General features: G+C 40.7%; 1 protein-coding gene across 4 annotated transcripts in view; it reads right to left on the bottom strand.

Moving 5' to 3' along the window:
• The window catches only part of MACROD2 (mono-ADP ribosylhydrolase 2), a 1,707,340-nt gene that overhangs the window by 163,406 nt on the left and 1,527,612 nt on the right, over nucleotides 1–16,322 (bottom strand). For all 4 annotated transcript variants that reach the window (XM_069495843.1, XM_069495844.1, XM_069495845.1 and 1 more), the window contains exon 9: nucleotides 4,996–5,077. In XM_069495843.1, coding sequence (XP_069351944.1) covers nucleotides 4,996–5,077 — 82 coding nt within the window. The remainder of the gene's footprint in view (nucleotides 1–4,995; nucleotides 5,078–16,322) is intronic.

Below are 16,322 nucleotides of genomic sequence, written 5' to 3'. Positions count from 1 at the left end.
ACTCCTAGTTGAGAATCACTGCAGTAAACAAATGCAGGATTTCCCTTAAGGAGAAGAGGAGGGGATTTAACCCTGGTATCTCTAAAGCTTCCAACATCAGGATTTTTTGATACAGTTACAAAGCCGTACGTTCTTCTTTGTTATTATGAGGAAAACTAATATCCCCAAGTTCTCTATTAGGTTTTATATTCTAACAACAACAAAAAAATCAACTTCCCCATTCCAGATAAGGAATTATCTTTTCTTTTTCCTTTCTTACATCCAATGAAAACTACATACAATAAAGTCTATGCACAAAAAATTACAAGCCTTTTATGCAAAGAACAAAGAGGCTTCTGAGTTGACTCATGCAAATATTATTTGCTGTAGGCCATGTAATGGTGCACTGTAACTATAAATTATTTGCAACCTAAGTGTATGATAATTCCATAAAGCTGCCACACTCTACTTCCAAATAATACATCTGGAAGGAAAAAGTCAAATGTGCTTCACCCCACAGCAAGATATAAAACTGCTGAAAAAATCATCGTTGCTGATTTCTTTCCTTGGACCATGATGGGCACTGTTAACGGCCTGAACTGTGTCCCACCAAATTCTTATGTCTAAGTCCCAACCCCAGTGCCTCAGAATGGGACTCTATTTGGAGATAGAGCCATTAAGAGGTAATTAAATTAAAATAAGGTGATTAGAGTGGGTCCTAATCCAACATGATTGGTGTCTTTATAAAAAGAGAAAGATAGAACACAGATGACTCAGAGGGAAAACCATGTTAAAATACAGGGAGAAGACAGCCATGTACAGGCCAAGGAGCAAGGCCTCAGAAGAAACTAACCTTGCCACCACCTTGATCTTGGACCTCTAGCCTCCAGGATCATGAGAAAATATATTTCTGCTGTTTAAGCCATTCACTCTGTGGTACTTTGTTTTTGCAGCCCTAACAAACTAACAGAAGCAATTCTCCATCTTCTCCTGTAGTCATGCTACATGGCCTTTGGGTTGCCCTCACCACTTACCTGCTCATCTGCAGGTAACAGCATCATGCTGTGCATACGATTTGGAAGGAATTTGATTTTGAGATCAATGACAAAGCACTAATCTGACACATACAAGAACAGTTTCCATGAAGACATTTACAGGTATCAGAAGAGAATGGCAGCTCTGAAAAATGATGGGCAGCAGATGAAATTAGAAATGGGACTTTCTCAGTGCTCCAAATGCATCCTGGCAGTTGAGCTCAGCTTTCTCTGAAGATGCTCTGAGAAAACGTGACCTATTACCACTTGAGCAAGACAGATGCCATTCTCAATTTTAAAATATAGTTCTGTTGCTTCCCAGCTCTATGCCTCATTTTCCATATCTAAAAAGTACAGTGTCACAGATTTAATATAGTTGCTGCCCTGGCATCCATTTTGGGGCCTGACATAAGTTGTTTGAAACCCAGTTGTATCCCATCGCCTCTGGCCTACTTAAAACCTCCCCTCTCTGTGTGGCTGTATGTGATATGTTCTACTTGTTCCTCATCCCACTGACCCAAAACCCAACCCCCTACAACAATAAACTCTGATGGTCAACACCAAAGGCATGTGAATAAGTTCCTCCTTCAAGATGGTCTTCCTTACACTAGCCAATCTGCACCCCCACGAAAAAGCCTAAGGGACAAAGCGTGTGAACCCTAATAGAGGCAAAGTCCCACAGGTCCTCTCTTTTTCTCTTGCTCCCCACTTGCTGGCTGAGCTCCCCTCCACTTCCTATTGGCCTCCTGTTGGCTTCCCCAACCTCTTTGGGACCTATGAGTAATAAATTTCTTGTGTTTCATGCATTTTAATTTCACTTCCTCATTGTGTCTCACCCAACAAACACATCTGAACCTAACTTATTCTCCTCCTACACCCACTCCCTGGTCAGAGCTCTCTGAGACAGCGGCTATCTTGGCTCATGGCTAGTCTCAAGAGAGAAAAACCTCAAGACCAAATTAGAAAGAAACCACAATAGAAATCACAACACAGAGTTAATATGATGCCTACTTTCTTAGAATTATCATGAAGACTAAGTGGTTTAGCCTATGTAAAGAAATGAATAGTATGTCTGGCTGATGGAAAGCAATTAAAAATGTTTGAATTATTATCAACTATTAATATTTATATTATTATGTAATATATTATAATTACCTTTTTAAATATTATTATTGAACTATTATTAATATCAGGTAGTAGTTATACATGTACCATTTCTTTAGTATCACCTCTTCTAGTCTTTTATTGTTTTCTCATTCATTTTGTCTCAGATTCCCAATTATAAGAATTACAGACATGAGGTTAAAGTACCCCAAAATACAGAGATTTAGTTTAATATAAAAAATGACTTCCCCCCCGCTTTTCTTTTTTCTTTTTCTTAAGAGATGGGGTCTCATTCTGTTGCCCAGGCTGGAGTACAGTGGCTCCACCACAGCTCACTGCAGCCTCAGGCTCTTGGGCTCAAATGATCCTCCTGCGTCAGTCTCCAGAGTAGCTGGGACTACAGGTACATGCCACCACACCTGGCTAATTTTTCTCATTGTTTTGTAGAGACAGAGCTTCACTATGCTTCTCAGGCTGGTCTTAAACTCTGGCCTCAAGGGATCCTCCCACCTTGGCCTCACAAAGTGTGGGATTATAGGCGTGAGCCCCAGCACTCAGCCTAAAATGACTTTTTTCCTAAGCTATTATCATTAGTGCATTGCAAAAAGTTGTGAATACTAGCTAGAGATATTCTAAATAAGTCAGTCTGGGGAAATATATGGCAAATCAGAAAAATTATTTTCTAATCAGAGATGGTATGGTTATGAATTAACCATAAATTCAAATTAAGGACAGATAATATATATCATCTATATTAGCAGTCACATATTCCATTAGACATCACCTTTATTTCCTATTGTGTATTTAGAATTTACAAATGGTTGATGCCTCCACATTGGAGAAATATTCCACAATTTTTGAGGATTTTGACATTTGGTTTAAAATTTACTTACTATTATAAATATGCACAGAAAATAATTTCATGAACATGGTGTGCTTCAAAGCATTGATGTGAGACTGAGGATGATTTTATTATTATTTCACTTGCGCAAGTACTGAGATACATTTTTAAATTTATTTAAAGTAGCAATTTTCCAACCAATAATTTATTTGCATAGTTATTAATATATTCTAGACTCCTAAAACTGTCTTTTTTTAAATTTGCAGTGTGATGTTTGGCTCTGCATCACTGGAAATACCTGCTGATAGATTTGTTTCAATACCAATGGAATCATAATTATGCAATTTTTTTTATCATGTTGGAATGAAAACAAGTTTTAATTTTAGAAGACATGAAAAGGAATATGATGTCAGTATTTCCAAACATCTCAAGGAGTCTAAAGTTTATAAAAATCTTATAAATTATGCTGTGATATTGACAAAACATGAGAATATTTGCTTCACGCATCGTAAGTCACATTTTTTTACATAATAAATGCTTCCTTTTAATGATACGTAAAAATACAGGCACCAATCACTGTGATTATAGAGGAAATCAAGAGAAAAGATGGAACAAGGAGATTGAAACAAAAAAGGCCATCAGATTATGGTGGCAAGAATTTATTTAATTCAACTCATCTCAACAGCTATTAATACTTATTAAATAGCTATTATGTGCTGTATACTCTATAAAACATTGAGATGCTTAAAAAAAGGAAGATGAAAAAGGGAGAAGGAAGAAAAGAACGAAGAGGAGAACAAAAATATCACAATCACCACCCTGTTCTTCAACACAGAGGAGTCTTTGAGGAATTTATATTGTGTTTCAGTTAGAGACATACTTTAGTTAAATCCCCAAATTAAATACACTTAGCAGATTCACCTTCTAATTATAAAATGAGAAAGAAGAACTTCAATTACTCAGAAGGATTTAGTCCACTTGGAGCATTAGCACAGAGTTGAACACCTCCATTGGTTTTCTGCAGCTGTTCTGGATAGCTAGCCACATTCTGACCTACAGGCAGGGCATCCTCTTTATTTGGGCTGTGATAGGCTGCTTAAAATGATGAATGTGTACCAGCACCCTTCATTCCTTCCTTCCCTCCTGCCAGAGTCACCTGCTACATGACAAGCTACTTCAAATGGAGATGGAAACCTCAAAAGAAAGCTCTTTGAAAGGCAGGCACCAACAATGCTCACAGTAAGCTTGAAATTTCCTGGAAGCAATTCTCACCATGGCTAAGGAAAGCACTTTGGACACTGTGACTTTAATGGCACCATAAAAATAACAAGGCATTAAACAAGCCTCAGCCTTAATAGGCTGGAAGAGAGGGAGAGTGAAGGGAAATATTCAAATTACCCAAATCCAACTAATGGCACATTCAATCGATGTAAATCCATTACTCAAGGTTCTCTAACAACCCTGAGGTTTCTCCTAACATTCTAAAAAGAAGTGTGAAATGACTACCATTCTCAGATTGTCCTAGAAAGTGCTACTATAGTCATTGCAGTTTAGGGTGAGAAAATTGGGGAGGAATAAGGATGGAATGCAGGAACAGACTGAATTCTGACTACAAATGTAAATGGGCTCCTTATAATTTCCAACAAAGGTGTTTAACGTGGTAGATGTAGGTACGAGGCCAGGTAAACTTACTACCTGGAGACAGAACCAGAGATGATGCAATTTAGGGTCAGGGGAACGGCCTTTAGAAGTCATTTAATTAGCCCCTCGTTTTTCGACGTGGGACACTGAGACCCAAGAGATGAACTGACTTCCTCAAGACAATACAGTGGCCTCTTGGTGCAGAGAGTTCTAGAGCCTAGATTTCCTGTCACCTCATTCAGTTCTTAGAAGCTATGATGCAAGCTGGCAGGGATGACTGGTGTGGGAACCACATTTTTACCAGTCCTGAAGATGTGAAATAAAACAGAAGTATAAGTGAAGTCTCCACTTCTTCAATCCTCAATTCCAAAGGCAACAACAAATCGCTTTACTCACCTATAGGGAAAAACTCGCTCATTTTCTTTTTGTAGATTTTGAAGTCAACTTCTAAGAAGACACAGAAGATGATCCGATCCACCTAGAGGCAAACAATAAACACTCAAAGTTAAAGGAAATACGGCAATTGCCTTCCCAGAACATGGTCTTAGAACAAAAACAAATGGAAAAACTTCATACAGAGTTTTGGTGTTCTACTGCTAACTACATCACAACACTGAGATTCAAGGGTATGTATGTGTCAAGTGTGGGTTTGTACTCTGTATATAAATAAACGCATGGGCTCTTTGGTAGAAAGATGTTATATAAATCAAATAAGAAATAATAAATGACAATAAGCCACTTTGCAGCAAGCTATAAATAAGATCTAAGATTCTGACAGGATATCTAGACTTTATGTCCTATAAAACAGCCACACGAGAGATGTACAGCAGAATTATAATAAAGTATGTCAGTAAACAAAGAGCTCTTTGTCCTACTCATGTTAGACAAATATATTTATCAAACATGTTAGTATTTGAATATGGCCTAAAAAGCTTCCATGCAGTTTAATTTGCATGCAGTCACTTACTTTTAGCTTAACATATTTGGAAACACAACAGAAATAAAATATAACTAGTTGAGACTGACGCAGGTCAATGTAACATTTAATTTGGTAGGTATTACCAAGTAAGTAAATACCACCTCAAAAGTAAAATGTGCACATAGTCTGTTTTTGTCTGTTTTGAGAGAGCTTCTACGTGTAAGGAATTTCTCTGAAACATTCAGAAAGTAATATGGTAAACAGAGAAGGGAGATGGAATGTACATAATAGCTCACATAGATCTGATATTAAATCGGTGACTCAATTTTGTGTCCTGAAAATAAATACCCCTTTAGTTCCTTTATTTTAACAATGTAAAGCAGTTAAAAATCACTCAATCTATCAAACTGCAAATGGAAAACTTAACAGAATGTCAAGTGAGCCCTTTCTCATGGCAGTATGAAGTGGAAGTGGGGTATGCATGTGGCACCACAACACAGAACCCAGATGGATGTCATCTACCTAACCCCTGAGCTCTTCCCGCCTGTGGGATGCAGGAGCATGACAGTTCCCAGTAGGAAAGACAACCTACAGGGATGAGAAGTGGGGGCTGGGGCACAAGGAAGCGCCAGGGGTCCCTGATGGACGCCGGAGACTTGGCTCCCTCATCCCCGCACAAGCCTACACCTCATCTGGGGTGGACTGCCTCCTGGGCTGTTACCAGACTTCCCTGCTGTAATTATCAAAGACCACACAGTCCCTATAACCACCCATATAGGAGGGATTATGAGAAAAAGCACTTGGCCATCAAAAATGGAATGACTGCAGGGCAAGTAACCATATTTCCTTTTCCCTGTGTTAATTTTTATGTCTAGTGTCTGGTCCTGCCTGCATATCATTAACACTTTCTACAAATGCAAAAGCTGCCATTGTCAACTCACTTTCCAGGTGAACTATAAATTTAGTTGAATAAATGATCAAAAGTGTGATAGGGAATGCTCATAACCACTTTCCTTAAGGCATGTTTATGTTCTGTGGCTAAAGCTCAAAATCGTAATGTTGAGTGATAGAAATGAGCTGCAAAAGAACACATATTCTATGATGCCATTTATACAAATCTTTAAAACATAAAGATGCAGCAGTACAGGGGTCCATTCGTAAGTATTGTTAAAATAATTAATTGGGGGGCCATTAAGCCAAGGTGGCTCCAGTGTCCTGGGTTTCTACATAAGCAAACGGAGTGTAAACTGTAAAAAGAAATTTAGGTTGACCATTCAGAAACAGCCAACTAACTTCTAACTAGGGAGTTTCCACTAGAATGCCCCAAATAACGTTACTACTCCACTTTAGCCAATCACGTATTTTCTTTGCCTTGCTTCCATGTTCCCATGACAAAAGCCCTTCAAGTCCCTTTGGTGGAGCACAAAACCACCTGCATTCTGAAACTGCAACTCATGAATTGCTATCTGCCCAAACAACTCTAAAATTTTAATGTGCCTCAATTTATCTGTTAGCAGTACTAATATAAGGAAACAAACAAAGGAATGTCACATATAACTTTATGATGATGACTTCCGGGGAGAGAGGAAAGGTAAAGGAAGTGGTAGGTACAGATTTAACTGAACAGTTAGTATTTTATTTGTGTAGAAAGAAATGAGATTTGAGAAAATATGGCAAATGGATAATAGCTATTAATTATGGGAGTAGCTATAAAAAATATTATTTTCTTTACTTTTCTGTATATTTGAAATACTTCATAATTAAAAGTTCTAAAATTAAAAATAAGACTATATTAAGCTTCATTACCCTCTCTTAGATACGAGTTACTCTCAAATCACATTGGCCTACCTTGATTTTCCCAAGACCATAATTATTCTCACTTCTGTACTTATGACTGTTGACATTTTTCTTCAGGCTTCAAATGGTCAGATTATTTCTAAAGTCACCTAACTGATCAAAAACCAAAATAAGAAAATTTGGCCCAATGCAGATCTAAGAAGACCAAGCTAAACAGTCTCATTTCTACCCATTTTTCCCTATATTTAAGATCATTTAATACAAATAATGAAATTTTTCACACACATGTTCCTTGTGTGTATAAATATGTACATGAGTGGGTATATATGTTAGTGTGTGTGGGGGGTGTTAGTGCTAATGCTAGTCTCTAAGTGCACGTTTAAATCATTATACAGACCATATACAGATTTTTTAAATATTGCAAGAAATTCTAATCCACCTTTTAGCACATTAAGCTCCATTACCATGGAAATGGTTTGGGTCCAAAATTCACCAGCTTGATTTGATTTATTTTCCCAGAAAGAAAATGAATGATGTCGATGAAACACTTTTATTTTGAAATAATTGAATGGCCCAGTTCCTGCCCTCACCTTTTAGCGTAACACTGAAAATATCTTGGAAGCAAGTTGAGTCCAAGAATGAACCTCATGCACCAAGTATTTACATATGTATATATCTATATATGTGGCACAAACATATTTGTGGCAGATTGTTTTTTCCAAGATGGCCTGCAATGGGCTCTCTGCCCCACAGCTCTTCTTGCAATACAATGACAGGCCTTTTCACTGAGCAAGGGAATCTGTACTTTCTTCTCTTGAATCTGAGAGGCCTGTGACTATGGCAGAAATGATGTCATGTGCTTTTTAAACCCACTTTATAAAAGGTGATATAGTTTCTGCCCACTCCTCCTGGGAGGTTGTCTCTTGTACCCAACAATCATGCCATGAGGAAGCAGAGAGATCACATGGAGAATCCATGTGCAGCTGTTCTGGCCAACAGCCCTAGCTGAAAGTGGGTAGCCTTTGGGTGATTTCAGCTTCAGGCTTTTGAGTCACCCCAGCTGATGCCACAGGGAGTGAAGATGAGCTATTCCTACTAAATGCTGATTGCAAATTCTTGTGCAAAACATAGAAATATATAACTAGAAATTTGATATTCTTCCAGCTTCTCCTTATCACCATTTTTTTTTTTTTGGAGTCTCTTGCTTTTATAACTATGTAGTAATTGACTCCCCTTGAAAAGCTCAGACTGAATAAATCAAGTGGAAGCCAAAGTGGGATGACAAGAAGAATATAAAAAATCTAATTGTTACATGGCTGGGAGATTGGAAATCTGACTTGTGCAAAGGAGGCAGGATCTGGGTAATCTATCCTAGCCCCAGATAAATTTCATGAGAACCTATGAGCATGCCTCACTATTGAGACCCAGGAGCACGGTTTCATTTTTTGCTTTGTTTTGTTTTGTTTAATGTTAGGCAGTAGAATAATTTTGTCAAATAGTGGCTGCTGAGAGACTCGTTCATTCATTTATTCATCAGCTATTAAGTGAGCACCTTCAATTTGTTGGCCCTAGCCCATATGCCATTCACTTGCTAGAAAACATGAATCCAGAAATGGAGTGATTTTTTGTTTTCCCCAAGCCAAACAATCAGTGGCAAAAACTCAACTCAGGTGTCCTAACCTCACATCCACCTTTTCTTGTGATTTTCACTCTGATGGAGACACATGGGATTGAGTTTTTAGGCCTGTCAGGAGTTCTGTGACATTGGACAAGCCATCATTTCTCTGGACCCCAGTTTTCACATTTTAATAAAGAAAAAATTGGATTATCTCTATAGATTCCTTCTTTTCTATACTTATTTTTTTGTCTATCTCTGTAGCAGTTTTGTCCTAGGTCAACTTAGTTAAGCTGAAGCTGAATTTCTTTGAATGGTTCTGTGTTAAGATGGGCCACAGAGAAATTTCTATGAGATATTTTTCAAGGGTATTTAGTTCCAGAATCAAAAAATATGATATTTAGGAGGTAGATTTCCTTTATGTTTGCCAGAAAACAGAATTGTAGATGAGCCTGGGAAAAGCAGCATATAAAGGGCATGAGTCATTTAGTGTCACCAGTAGTCATCTTATCCAGTGATACTATATTGAGTACAGTGGCTTTTCAGCCCAGTCCTGATGTTTTCATATAGGGTGCTTATTAGTTTCACAATGGCAATAATGATGTCCTCTACACCAGGATGTATCAAAAGCTAAAAGCTTTTTAAAATGAAAAGACAATATAAGTATGGGCAAGGATGTAGACCAAGAAGAGCTTTCACATATTGCTTTTGAGAATAAAAATTGTTGCAACCTCTTTGGAAAATTATTTGGCAGTATCTACTAAATTAGCTGAATACACACATACCCTATGACCTAGCAACGTCATTCCTCGTAGACACCCAGTAGAATTCACCCAAAAGTTCTCCAAAGACACATTTCAGAATGTTCGCAGCAGCACTAATTGCAGCATCTCCAAACTGGAAGCTGCTTAAATGACCATCAGAGGCAGAAGAGATGAATAAATAATGATGTTTTCATATAATGTAATATTAAAAATCAATGAGAATAAAAATTTAAAACTACACAGTATAATACGAGCAAATCTCACAAGCATAACATTGTATAGAAGAATCCAGAAGAACAGAGTACAAACCGGATAATTCCATTTATATAAAGTTCAAAAACATTATAGCAATAGGCAAAACCACCTATGGTGTTAGAAGTTAGTGAGGCAATTAACTGGGGTGAGGGTTGGTGGAAAGAGATGGTGGGAAATGCCTGTGATCCTGATTTTTTGATCTGGATGCTGGTTCCCTAGATGTGGTTCAGTTTGTGAAAATTCGTCAAGCTGTGTGTTCAGAATCTGTGCGCTCAGAATCTGCATTCTTTTCTGTTTGTTATACTGTTCAATAAGAATTTTTTAAAGGTTGAAGTCTTATGTTACAGTTGTCTTGGTCAACAATCAAAAATCTATTTTCATTGACTTCAAGGTCAAAAAAAGTCCTTTAAAAGCTGAGCTCCTAAAGGTACTCTCTTCTCTATATTTCCACTGATGCCAACCGCCGCTCACCCATCAAGGCATAAAGGAGTCAAGATGTATGTCTTTCACCACAATACCCATTAATCCACAGTTGGGGGTTTCATACCCCATAAACACAATGATGTAAGTTCTATTAATCTTTTTTCAGCATCACATCCACTGCCCCTGAAGAGGGTTCCACAGGGAAGCAGCTTTGCAGTATCTGTCGCCGACCTCCATTTTTCACAGCTACCAGTCATAGGGTGGCTGCCTCAGCCAAGATTATTCCGTGTTCAGCGATACAGGGAGAGTGAATGGATTCTGATGAATGCAATTTGCTTCCCCAACGACAAACATTCAGAGATTGGGTGTGCGTGCAAACGCTGCTTCAACGGAGGACCGATGGAGGGGCTACCCTGTGTAAATGCAGCCTGATGGACATGTGGGGTGAAGTCCCAACCTTCCTGAAAGAGAAACCGACCAACAACCTCCCCATTGCAGGCTTGGATGTGGGGTGTTTTCATAAAATAGTGGCTGCTGCTAATAAGTGAACTAAATTTCAGGTCTTCAATATCACATTTGTCTAAAGATAGGTTTTGAAAGCGTGGAAGACTGGGACAATGGGAGCTTCCTCAGTATGGTGAGTAACTCAAGGTTAAATAGAGGAGCAAAGGGGTAAGGTCACTACTAATTAAGAAGAGGAACAAGAAGTTGGGATGTCTGGGTCCTAGTCCCTCCTCTCCCACCAAGTGGAGCAAAGGAGAACAATTGGCCATTCTCCCAGTATAATAGCATTTTGTGGCTACATAACAAATTACCACAAACTTAATGGCTTAAAACAACACTGTATTATCTCAGTTTTACAGTAGGTTGAAAGTCCAGGCCCAACCTAGTTGGGTCCTCTGCTCAGTCTCAAAAGCTGCTATCAAGGTGTTAGCTGCACTGCAATCCTCACCAGAGGCCCACGGTCCTCTTCCAAGCCCATTCAGGCTGTTGGTAGGATTCAATTCCCTGCAATTGTAGGACAGAGGTCCCATTTTCTTGCTAGCTGCCAAGCAGAGACCTCTTTTACCTTCTAACACCATCCGCAATTCCTCGCTATGTGTCCCCAAAAGCAGGACATGGGTGCTTGCTTTCTCCTAGGCCAGCAAGACTGTATCTCTATGACTTTCTCCATCCCCAACTTTTAGACTCCTTTTAAGAGCCGATCTAACTGGGCCAAGCCTGAACTGGGCCAGAACATTCCTTTTCATTAACCAAACTTGTTCAATACCTTAATTATATGTGTGAAAATTGTTTTCCTTATCAAGGGAGCAACTATCCCATCATATTCACAGGTTTTGCCCACATTCACGGGGAGAAGACTAAGGCTGAACAAAGTGTGCACTCCTGGCGGCAGGCATCTCATAGTGGAGGGTGTCTTGGACTTCTGCCTCCTCCCACAACCAGTTGCCCCTGTGTAACCAGCGGTGTTTAAGTTGACTTTACCATTTACCAGGTCTGTGACCGTGAGTTACATAACCTGTGTAAGCCTGAGTTTCCTCCCCTTCCTCCCCAGTGTGACTGGGTTCTCTGTTCAGGGTGTGACAAGCCTGAAATCAAGCTGTCAGCTAAACTGAGCTCTTGTCTGGAGATTCTGGAGAGAAATCCACCGCTAAGCTCATTTTTGTTGTCGGCAGAATTCAGTTCCTTGTTCTGCTAGGACAGGGGTCCTCATTTGCTTGTTCGCTGGCAGCTGAGGGTCACTCTCAGTTCCCAGAGGCCTCCTGCACTCCTTGCCATGTCTTTACCTCCATGTTCAAGCCAGAAAAGGCAGGTCAGATCCTTCTCAAATTTGAGTCTCTGACTTCCTCTGTATCTGACCTCTAGACCCAGATTTAAAGGACTCACGTGATGAGATCAGGCCCACTCGGATAATCTCCCTGTCTTAAGATCAACTGATTTGGGACCTTAGTTACATCTGCAAAATCCCTTTATAGCAGCATCTAGATTATGGTTTGGATAACCGGGAGGTTTGTGTACGCTATGGGTCAGGAATCCTGGAGGTCATGTTAGAGCCATGTCTGCCATAGTTGGTTATAAGGACCACATGAAAATTCTACTCAAAGGGCCTGACATACAGTAAATGCTCCCTAAACATTAGTGACTTGCTGGCAAAGTTACTATTTATAAGGTACCCGAAACACCTAGCCCAGTGTTGGCATAACAGTATAATCAACGTTCACTTGGTGACTCCTTTAGTTCTACCCTGATCTTGTCAACCAGGCCAAAATGAGGTACCAGCCCGATGAGAATACCAAAGGCACTTTTTCTGCCTGGTAGGGTGAAGGACATTTTATTCCAATTTCTGAGAAATTCTATCTTAAAAGAAACATTCACAAAAATGGCCCATATTATATATAAGCAGCTCTGTTCTTGTCTGGCCATATCAGCCAATGAGAAAAAGGGAAAATGGGTAAGCTGACAGCAGAGCTGCTATAATGGAAAAGATTTCACAAGACCCCACAAGAGTCCCTGTTCTGATATTTTTAATATCCTTGTCTAGTGTCACTGAATATAATTCTTCTGCTTCTTGAAGGTATTAAGGATATTCACACTGTGCACACCACCCTAGAAGCTACTATTTCGATCTCCAAATTACAAAATGGGAAAATTTTTCTCTCTGTGTTCCCAGAGACGTTTGGATGTGTTGGAGAACATTTATAATCCATAAACTCTCAAAGGGCATTTTTGCATTTTAAATTTGCTTCTGCATGCATAAAAAAGGATCCTTTATTTTTGGGGGCTTTTTGCAAACCCAGTACATCTGTCATTACTCTGTGGCAGCACAATTCAAAGTCTTTCTGTTTTGTTTTGATAAATTGCTCCTTTTGACTTGTCTTCAACTCTAATAAGAAAAATGGCCATGTATGCGAGGAGCCAAGGGTTATTTCAGTTTGAACCAGAGGCTCGTTCATACAAGTTAATTTCCAAGCCTGCCTTGCATTGATCAAAACGGACATCCTCGCAAATGATGCCCCTGTCGCGGCCCTGGAAGCTGCTCTGTATGCTCAGCATAGAAAGGACGCCTGCAGTTCTACATTCGAGCAGGGCAAGTGTGTCCTGTCCTGCCCTTGTAACCAAAGAAATGATCCTGGGAGATACTGGCTGTGGGGGTGGGGTGTGGGGTGGGAGTCGGGGGTCCGGGGGGAATGCCCGTCAAAGATGAAAAACGAGTTTCCTTTTCACAATTCAAGAGGAAGCCGTGGTCTGCTACTCACATCTGCCGCCTCCCTTCAGGACTCATGCCCATCCTGCTTCCTGTGGCTGGAAGTGCTGGTGACTGGCAGCTCTGAGGAGTCCCTCTAAGAGGACTGTCCTCTGCTGAAGAGAGCACGTCACCTCTCTCCTGACGTCAGCTACGTCCCACGACTGACACAAGCAGCAGCCCATAGGCCAGGCCCCCCGCCCTCGCATTGATGCAATTCTGCAGGGCCATCTGTTATGGGCCGGATTGTGCCCCCTCAGATTCATACGATAAAGTCCTAACTCCCAGGACCTCAGAATGTGACTGTATTTGGAGACAGGGCCTTTAAAGAGGTTACTACGTGACAATGAGGTGTTTGAGGCCGGGCGCGGTGGCTCACGCCTGTAATCCTAGCACTCTGGGAGGCTGAGGCGGGTGGATCGTTTGAGCTCAGGAGTTTGAGACCAGCCTGAGCAAGAGCGAGACCCCGTCTCTACTAAAAATAGAAAGAAGTTAGCTGAACAACTAAAAATATATAGAAAAATTACCCGGGCATGGTGGCGCATGCCTGTAGTCCCAGCTACCCGGGAGGCTGAGGCAGTAGGATCTCTTGAGCCCAGGAGTTTGAGGTTGCTGTGAGCTAGGCTGACGCTATGGCACTCTGGCCAGGGCAACAGAGTGAGACTGTCTCAAAAAAAAAAAAATAAATAAAAAATGAGGTATATAAGAAGAGGAAATTTGGACACAGACACACACAGAGGAAAGAGCATGTGAAGACACAGGGAGAAGCGGGTTGTCTACAAGCCGAGGAGAGAAGCCCAGGAGTCAACCCTGCTGACAACTTAACATGAGACTTTTATCCTCCAGAGCTGTGAGAAAATAAATTTCTTTTATTTAAGCCACTCAGTCCATGGTACTTCATTACACAGCTAGAGCAGGCTAGGACAGTATCTCAGCTCCAGAATTCCTTGTGGGATCAGCCCTTGCTGTGACTGTATCACAGGTCGACTTTGCCCAACCCTGCGTCTCTCATGCTCCCTTTCCCCGCAGGTATTGATTAAGAGCATCGTTTATGAACTTCCTGCTTGCAAATCTCCCTCTCAGTCTACTTCCTGGAAAACTTGACCTATGATGACAACTCTCTACTTTTAGCAATCTGACTTATTTTCTGCCCATGCCCACTTTCTACATCATTTTCAGTGTTGGGAGTGGCGGCAGCCAAGCCCACATGAAGCCCGCTGCCTGAGGTCTGCCCAATAGTACACTCCACTCCTGCTCCTTGCTCACTAGTGATTGGAGCAGCAACTCTATTCCATTGTTGATTAATGGTTAACCAATGGCTGATCAATGGTTAACTAATGGCTGACCAGTGGTTAAGAGGCCAGGATTCATTTTGTAAAAGAGCATTGTAGGTTAACATAAGTGATAAATGAATCCAACAGTAGATTTGTTGAGACTGGGGCCCCATCCGACACTCACCATTGGGAAATGTGACTCAAAGTTCTTGTAAACTCTATTCTGAGGATGGGAAACTGGCTCCTTGGGCAGATGTGCAATGACAGCCATACCAAGTGAAAGTAAGTCGTAACATGGCTCAAGCTGCCCAGAGCTGAGACCAGTCTCTGCAGATATATGTCCTGTCCAATGCTAGGTGTATCCTGGATAAGCGTAATGTACCTCCTTTTGTGTAAGAAGTGAATTTCTTAGATAGATTTTAACAAATCCATAAAAGGTAAGTGGGTCCACAAGGTCTGGAGGTGTCACAGCACTGTGGTGTTCTGTCGACGTGCCCTTGGGCCTCAGTAGAGCATATGAGCTAGAGGATGTCCCAATGTCTGCATTTCTTTGCCTGAGGGCTTTCTTAGTGCTAGGAGACTCTTATCCAAAATTTAGTAAACTGGGAGTTTGGAGAATTAATGCCTGTCACCCTAGAAGCCTCCACAAAGACTGGCAGAAGTTGATGTTTCAATCTCCATGTTCTATCATGCTTGGGTGGGAAAGCCCAGAGTTTTCTGGGGAGCCAAACTTCTGGTTTCCAGGGTGGTGAATTTGATTGCACACTCTGTGCTGCCCTTCCTCACCCCTGAATCACCCATGAACAATCCTCCTGCGCTCCAAGCCTTGCCTTAAGGTCTGCTCTGGGAGAGCCCAAATGAAGGGGTGAGGAGAAAATTGGTCAGATATCAACTTAATCTCTCTCCTTTTTTTGTTAACCTCCTTCGCCTCCTTCAACTTAATCTCTCAAAATCCATCATATCAAAAGTTAATTTAATACAATTCAGCATCTAACTCTGATAAGGTACAGACTCCGGCCTATACTTTGCCATCACTTACACGGTGCCCTCAGTGCCCTTAAACTGTGAAGACGGTGCCAGGAATAGCTCTTCTGACTCAAACTCCTTCCTCATCATCTAGTCTGTGACATGAAATTACCCTTCCAGTGATGGAGCCATTGTGTATCCCGTGCTCAGGCAGCGCTCATGTCAACCCTCCAACCCAGCTGCGAACTCCCATTGTCTGTTTTAGCCTCCCGCTTCTCAGAACGCTCTGTTTCCTCTTTCTTTTATTTGATTAAGAACATCTGCAGAGGTGGATCAGATACAAAAGTTAATAATTACTCTTTGTCATGGTAATTAAAAATTTCAAGGAAGAATTGTCATTCATTGCTGCTTCTAAGAGTGCCCACGGAGGATAGTGCTTTATAAAGCCAACAAATCATGATTTTCA

The sequence above is a fragment of the Eulemur rufifrons genome, chromosome 20 (genome assembly GCF_041146395.1).
Source record: "Eulemur rufifrons isolate Redbay chromosome 20, OSU_ERuf_1, whole genome shotgun sequence".
In the NCBI taxonomy this organism is placed as follows: domain Eukaryota; kingdom Metazoa; phylum Chordata; class Mammalia; order Primates; family Lemuridae; genus Eulemur; species Eulemur rufifrons.
Note: the sequence above shows the minus strand (reverse complement) of the source record. Positions and strands in the feature narration are given on the sequence as shown.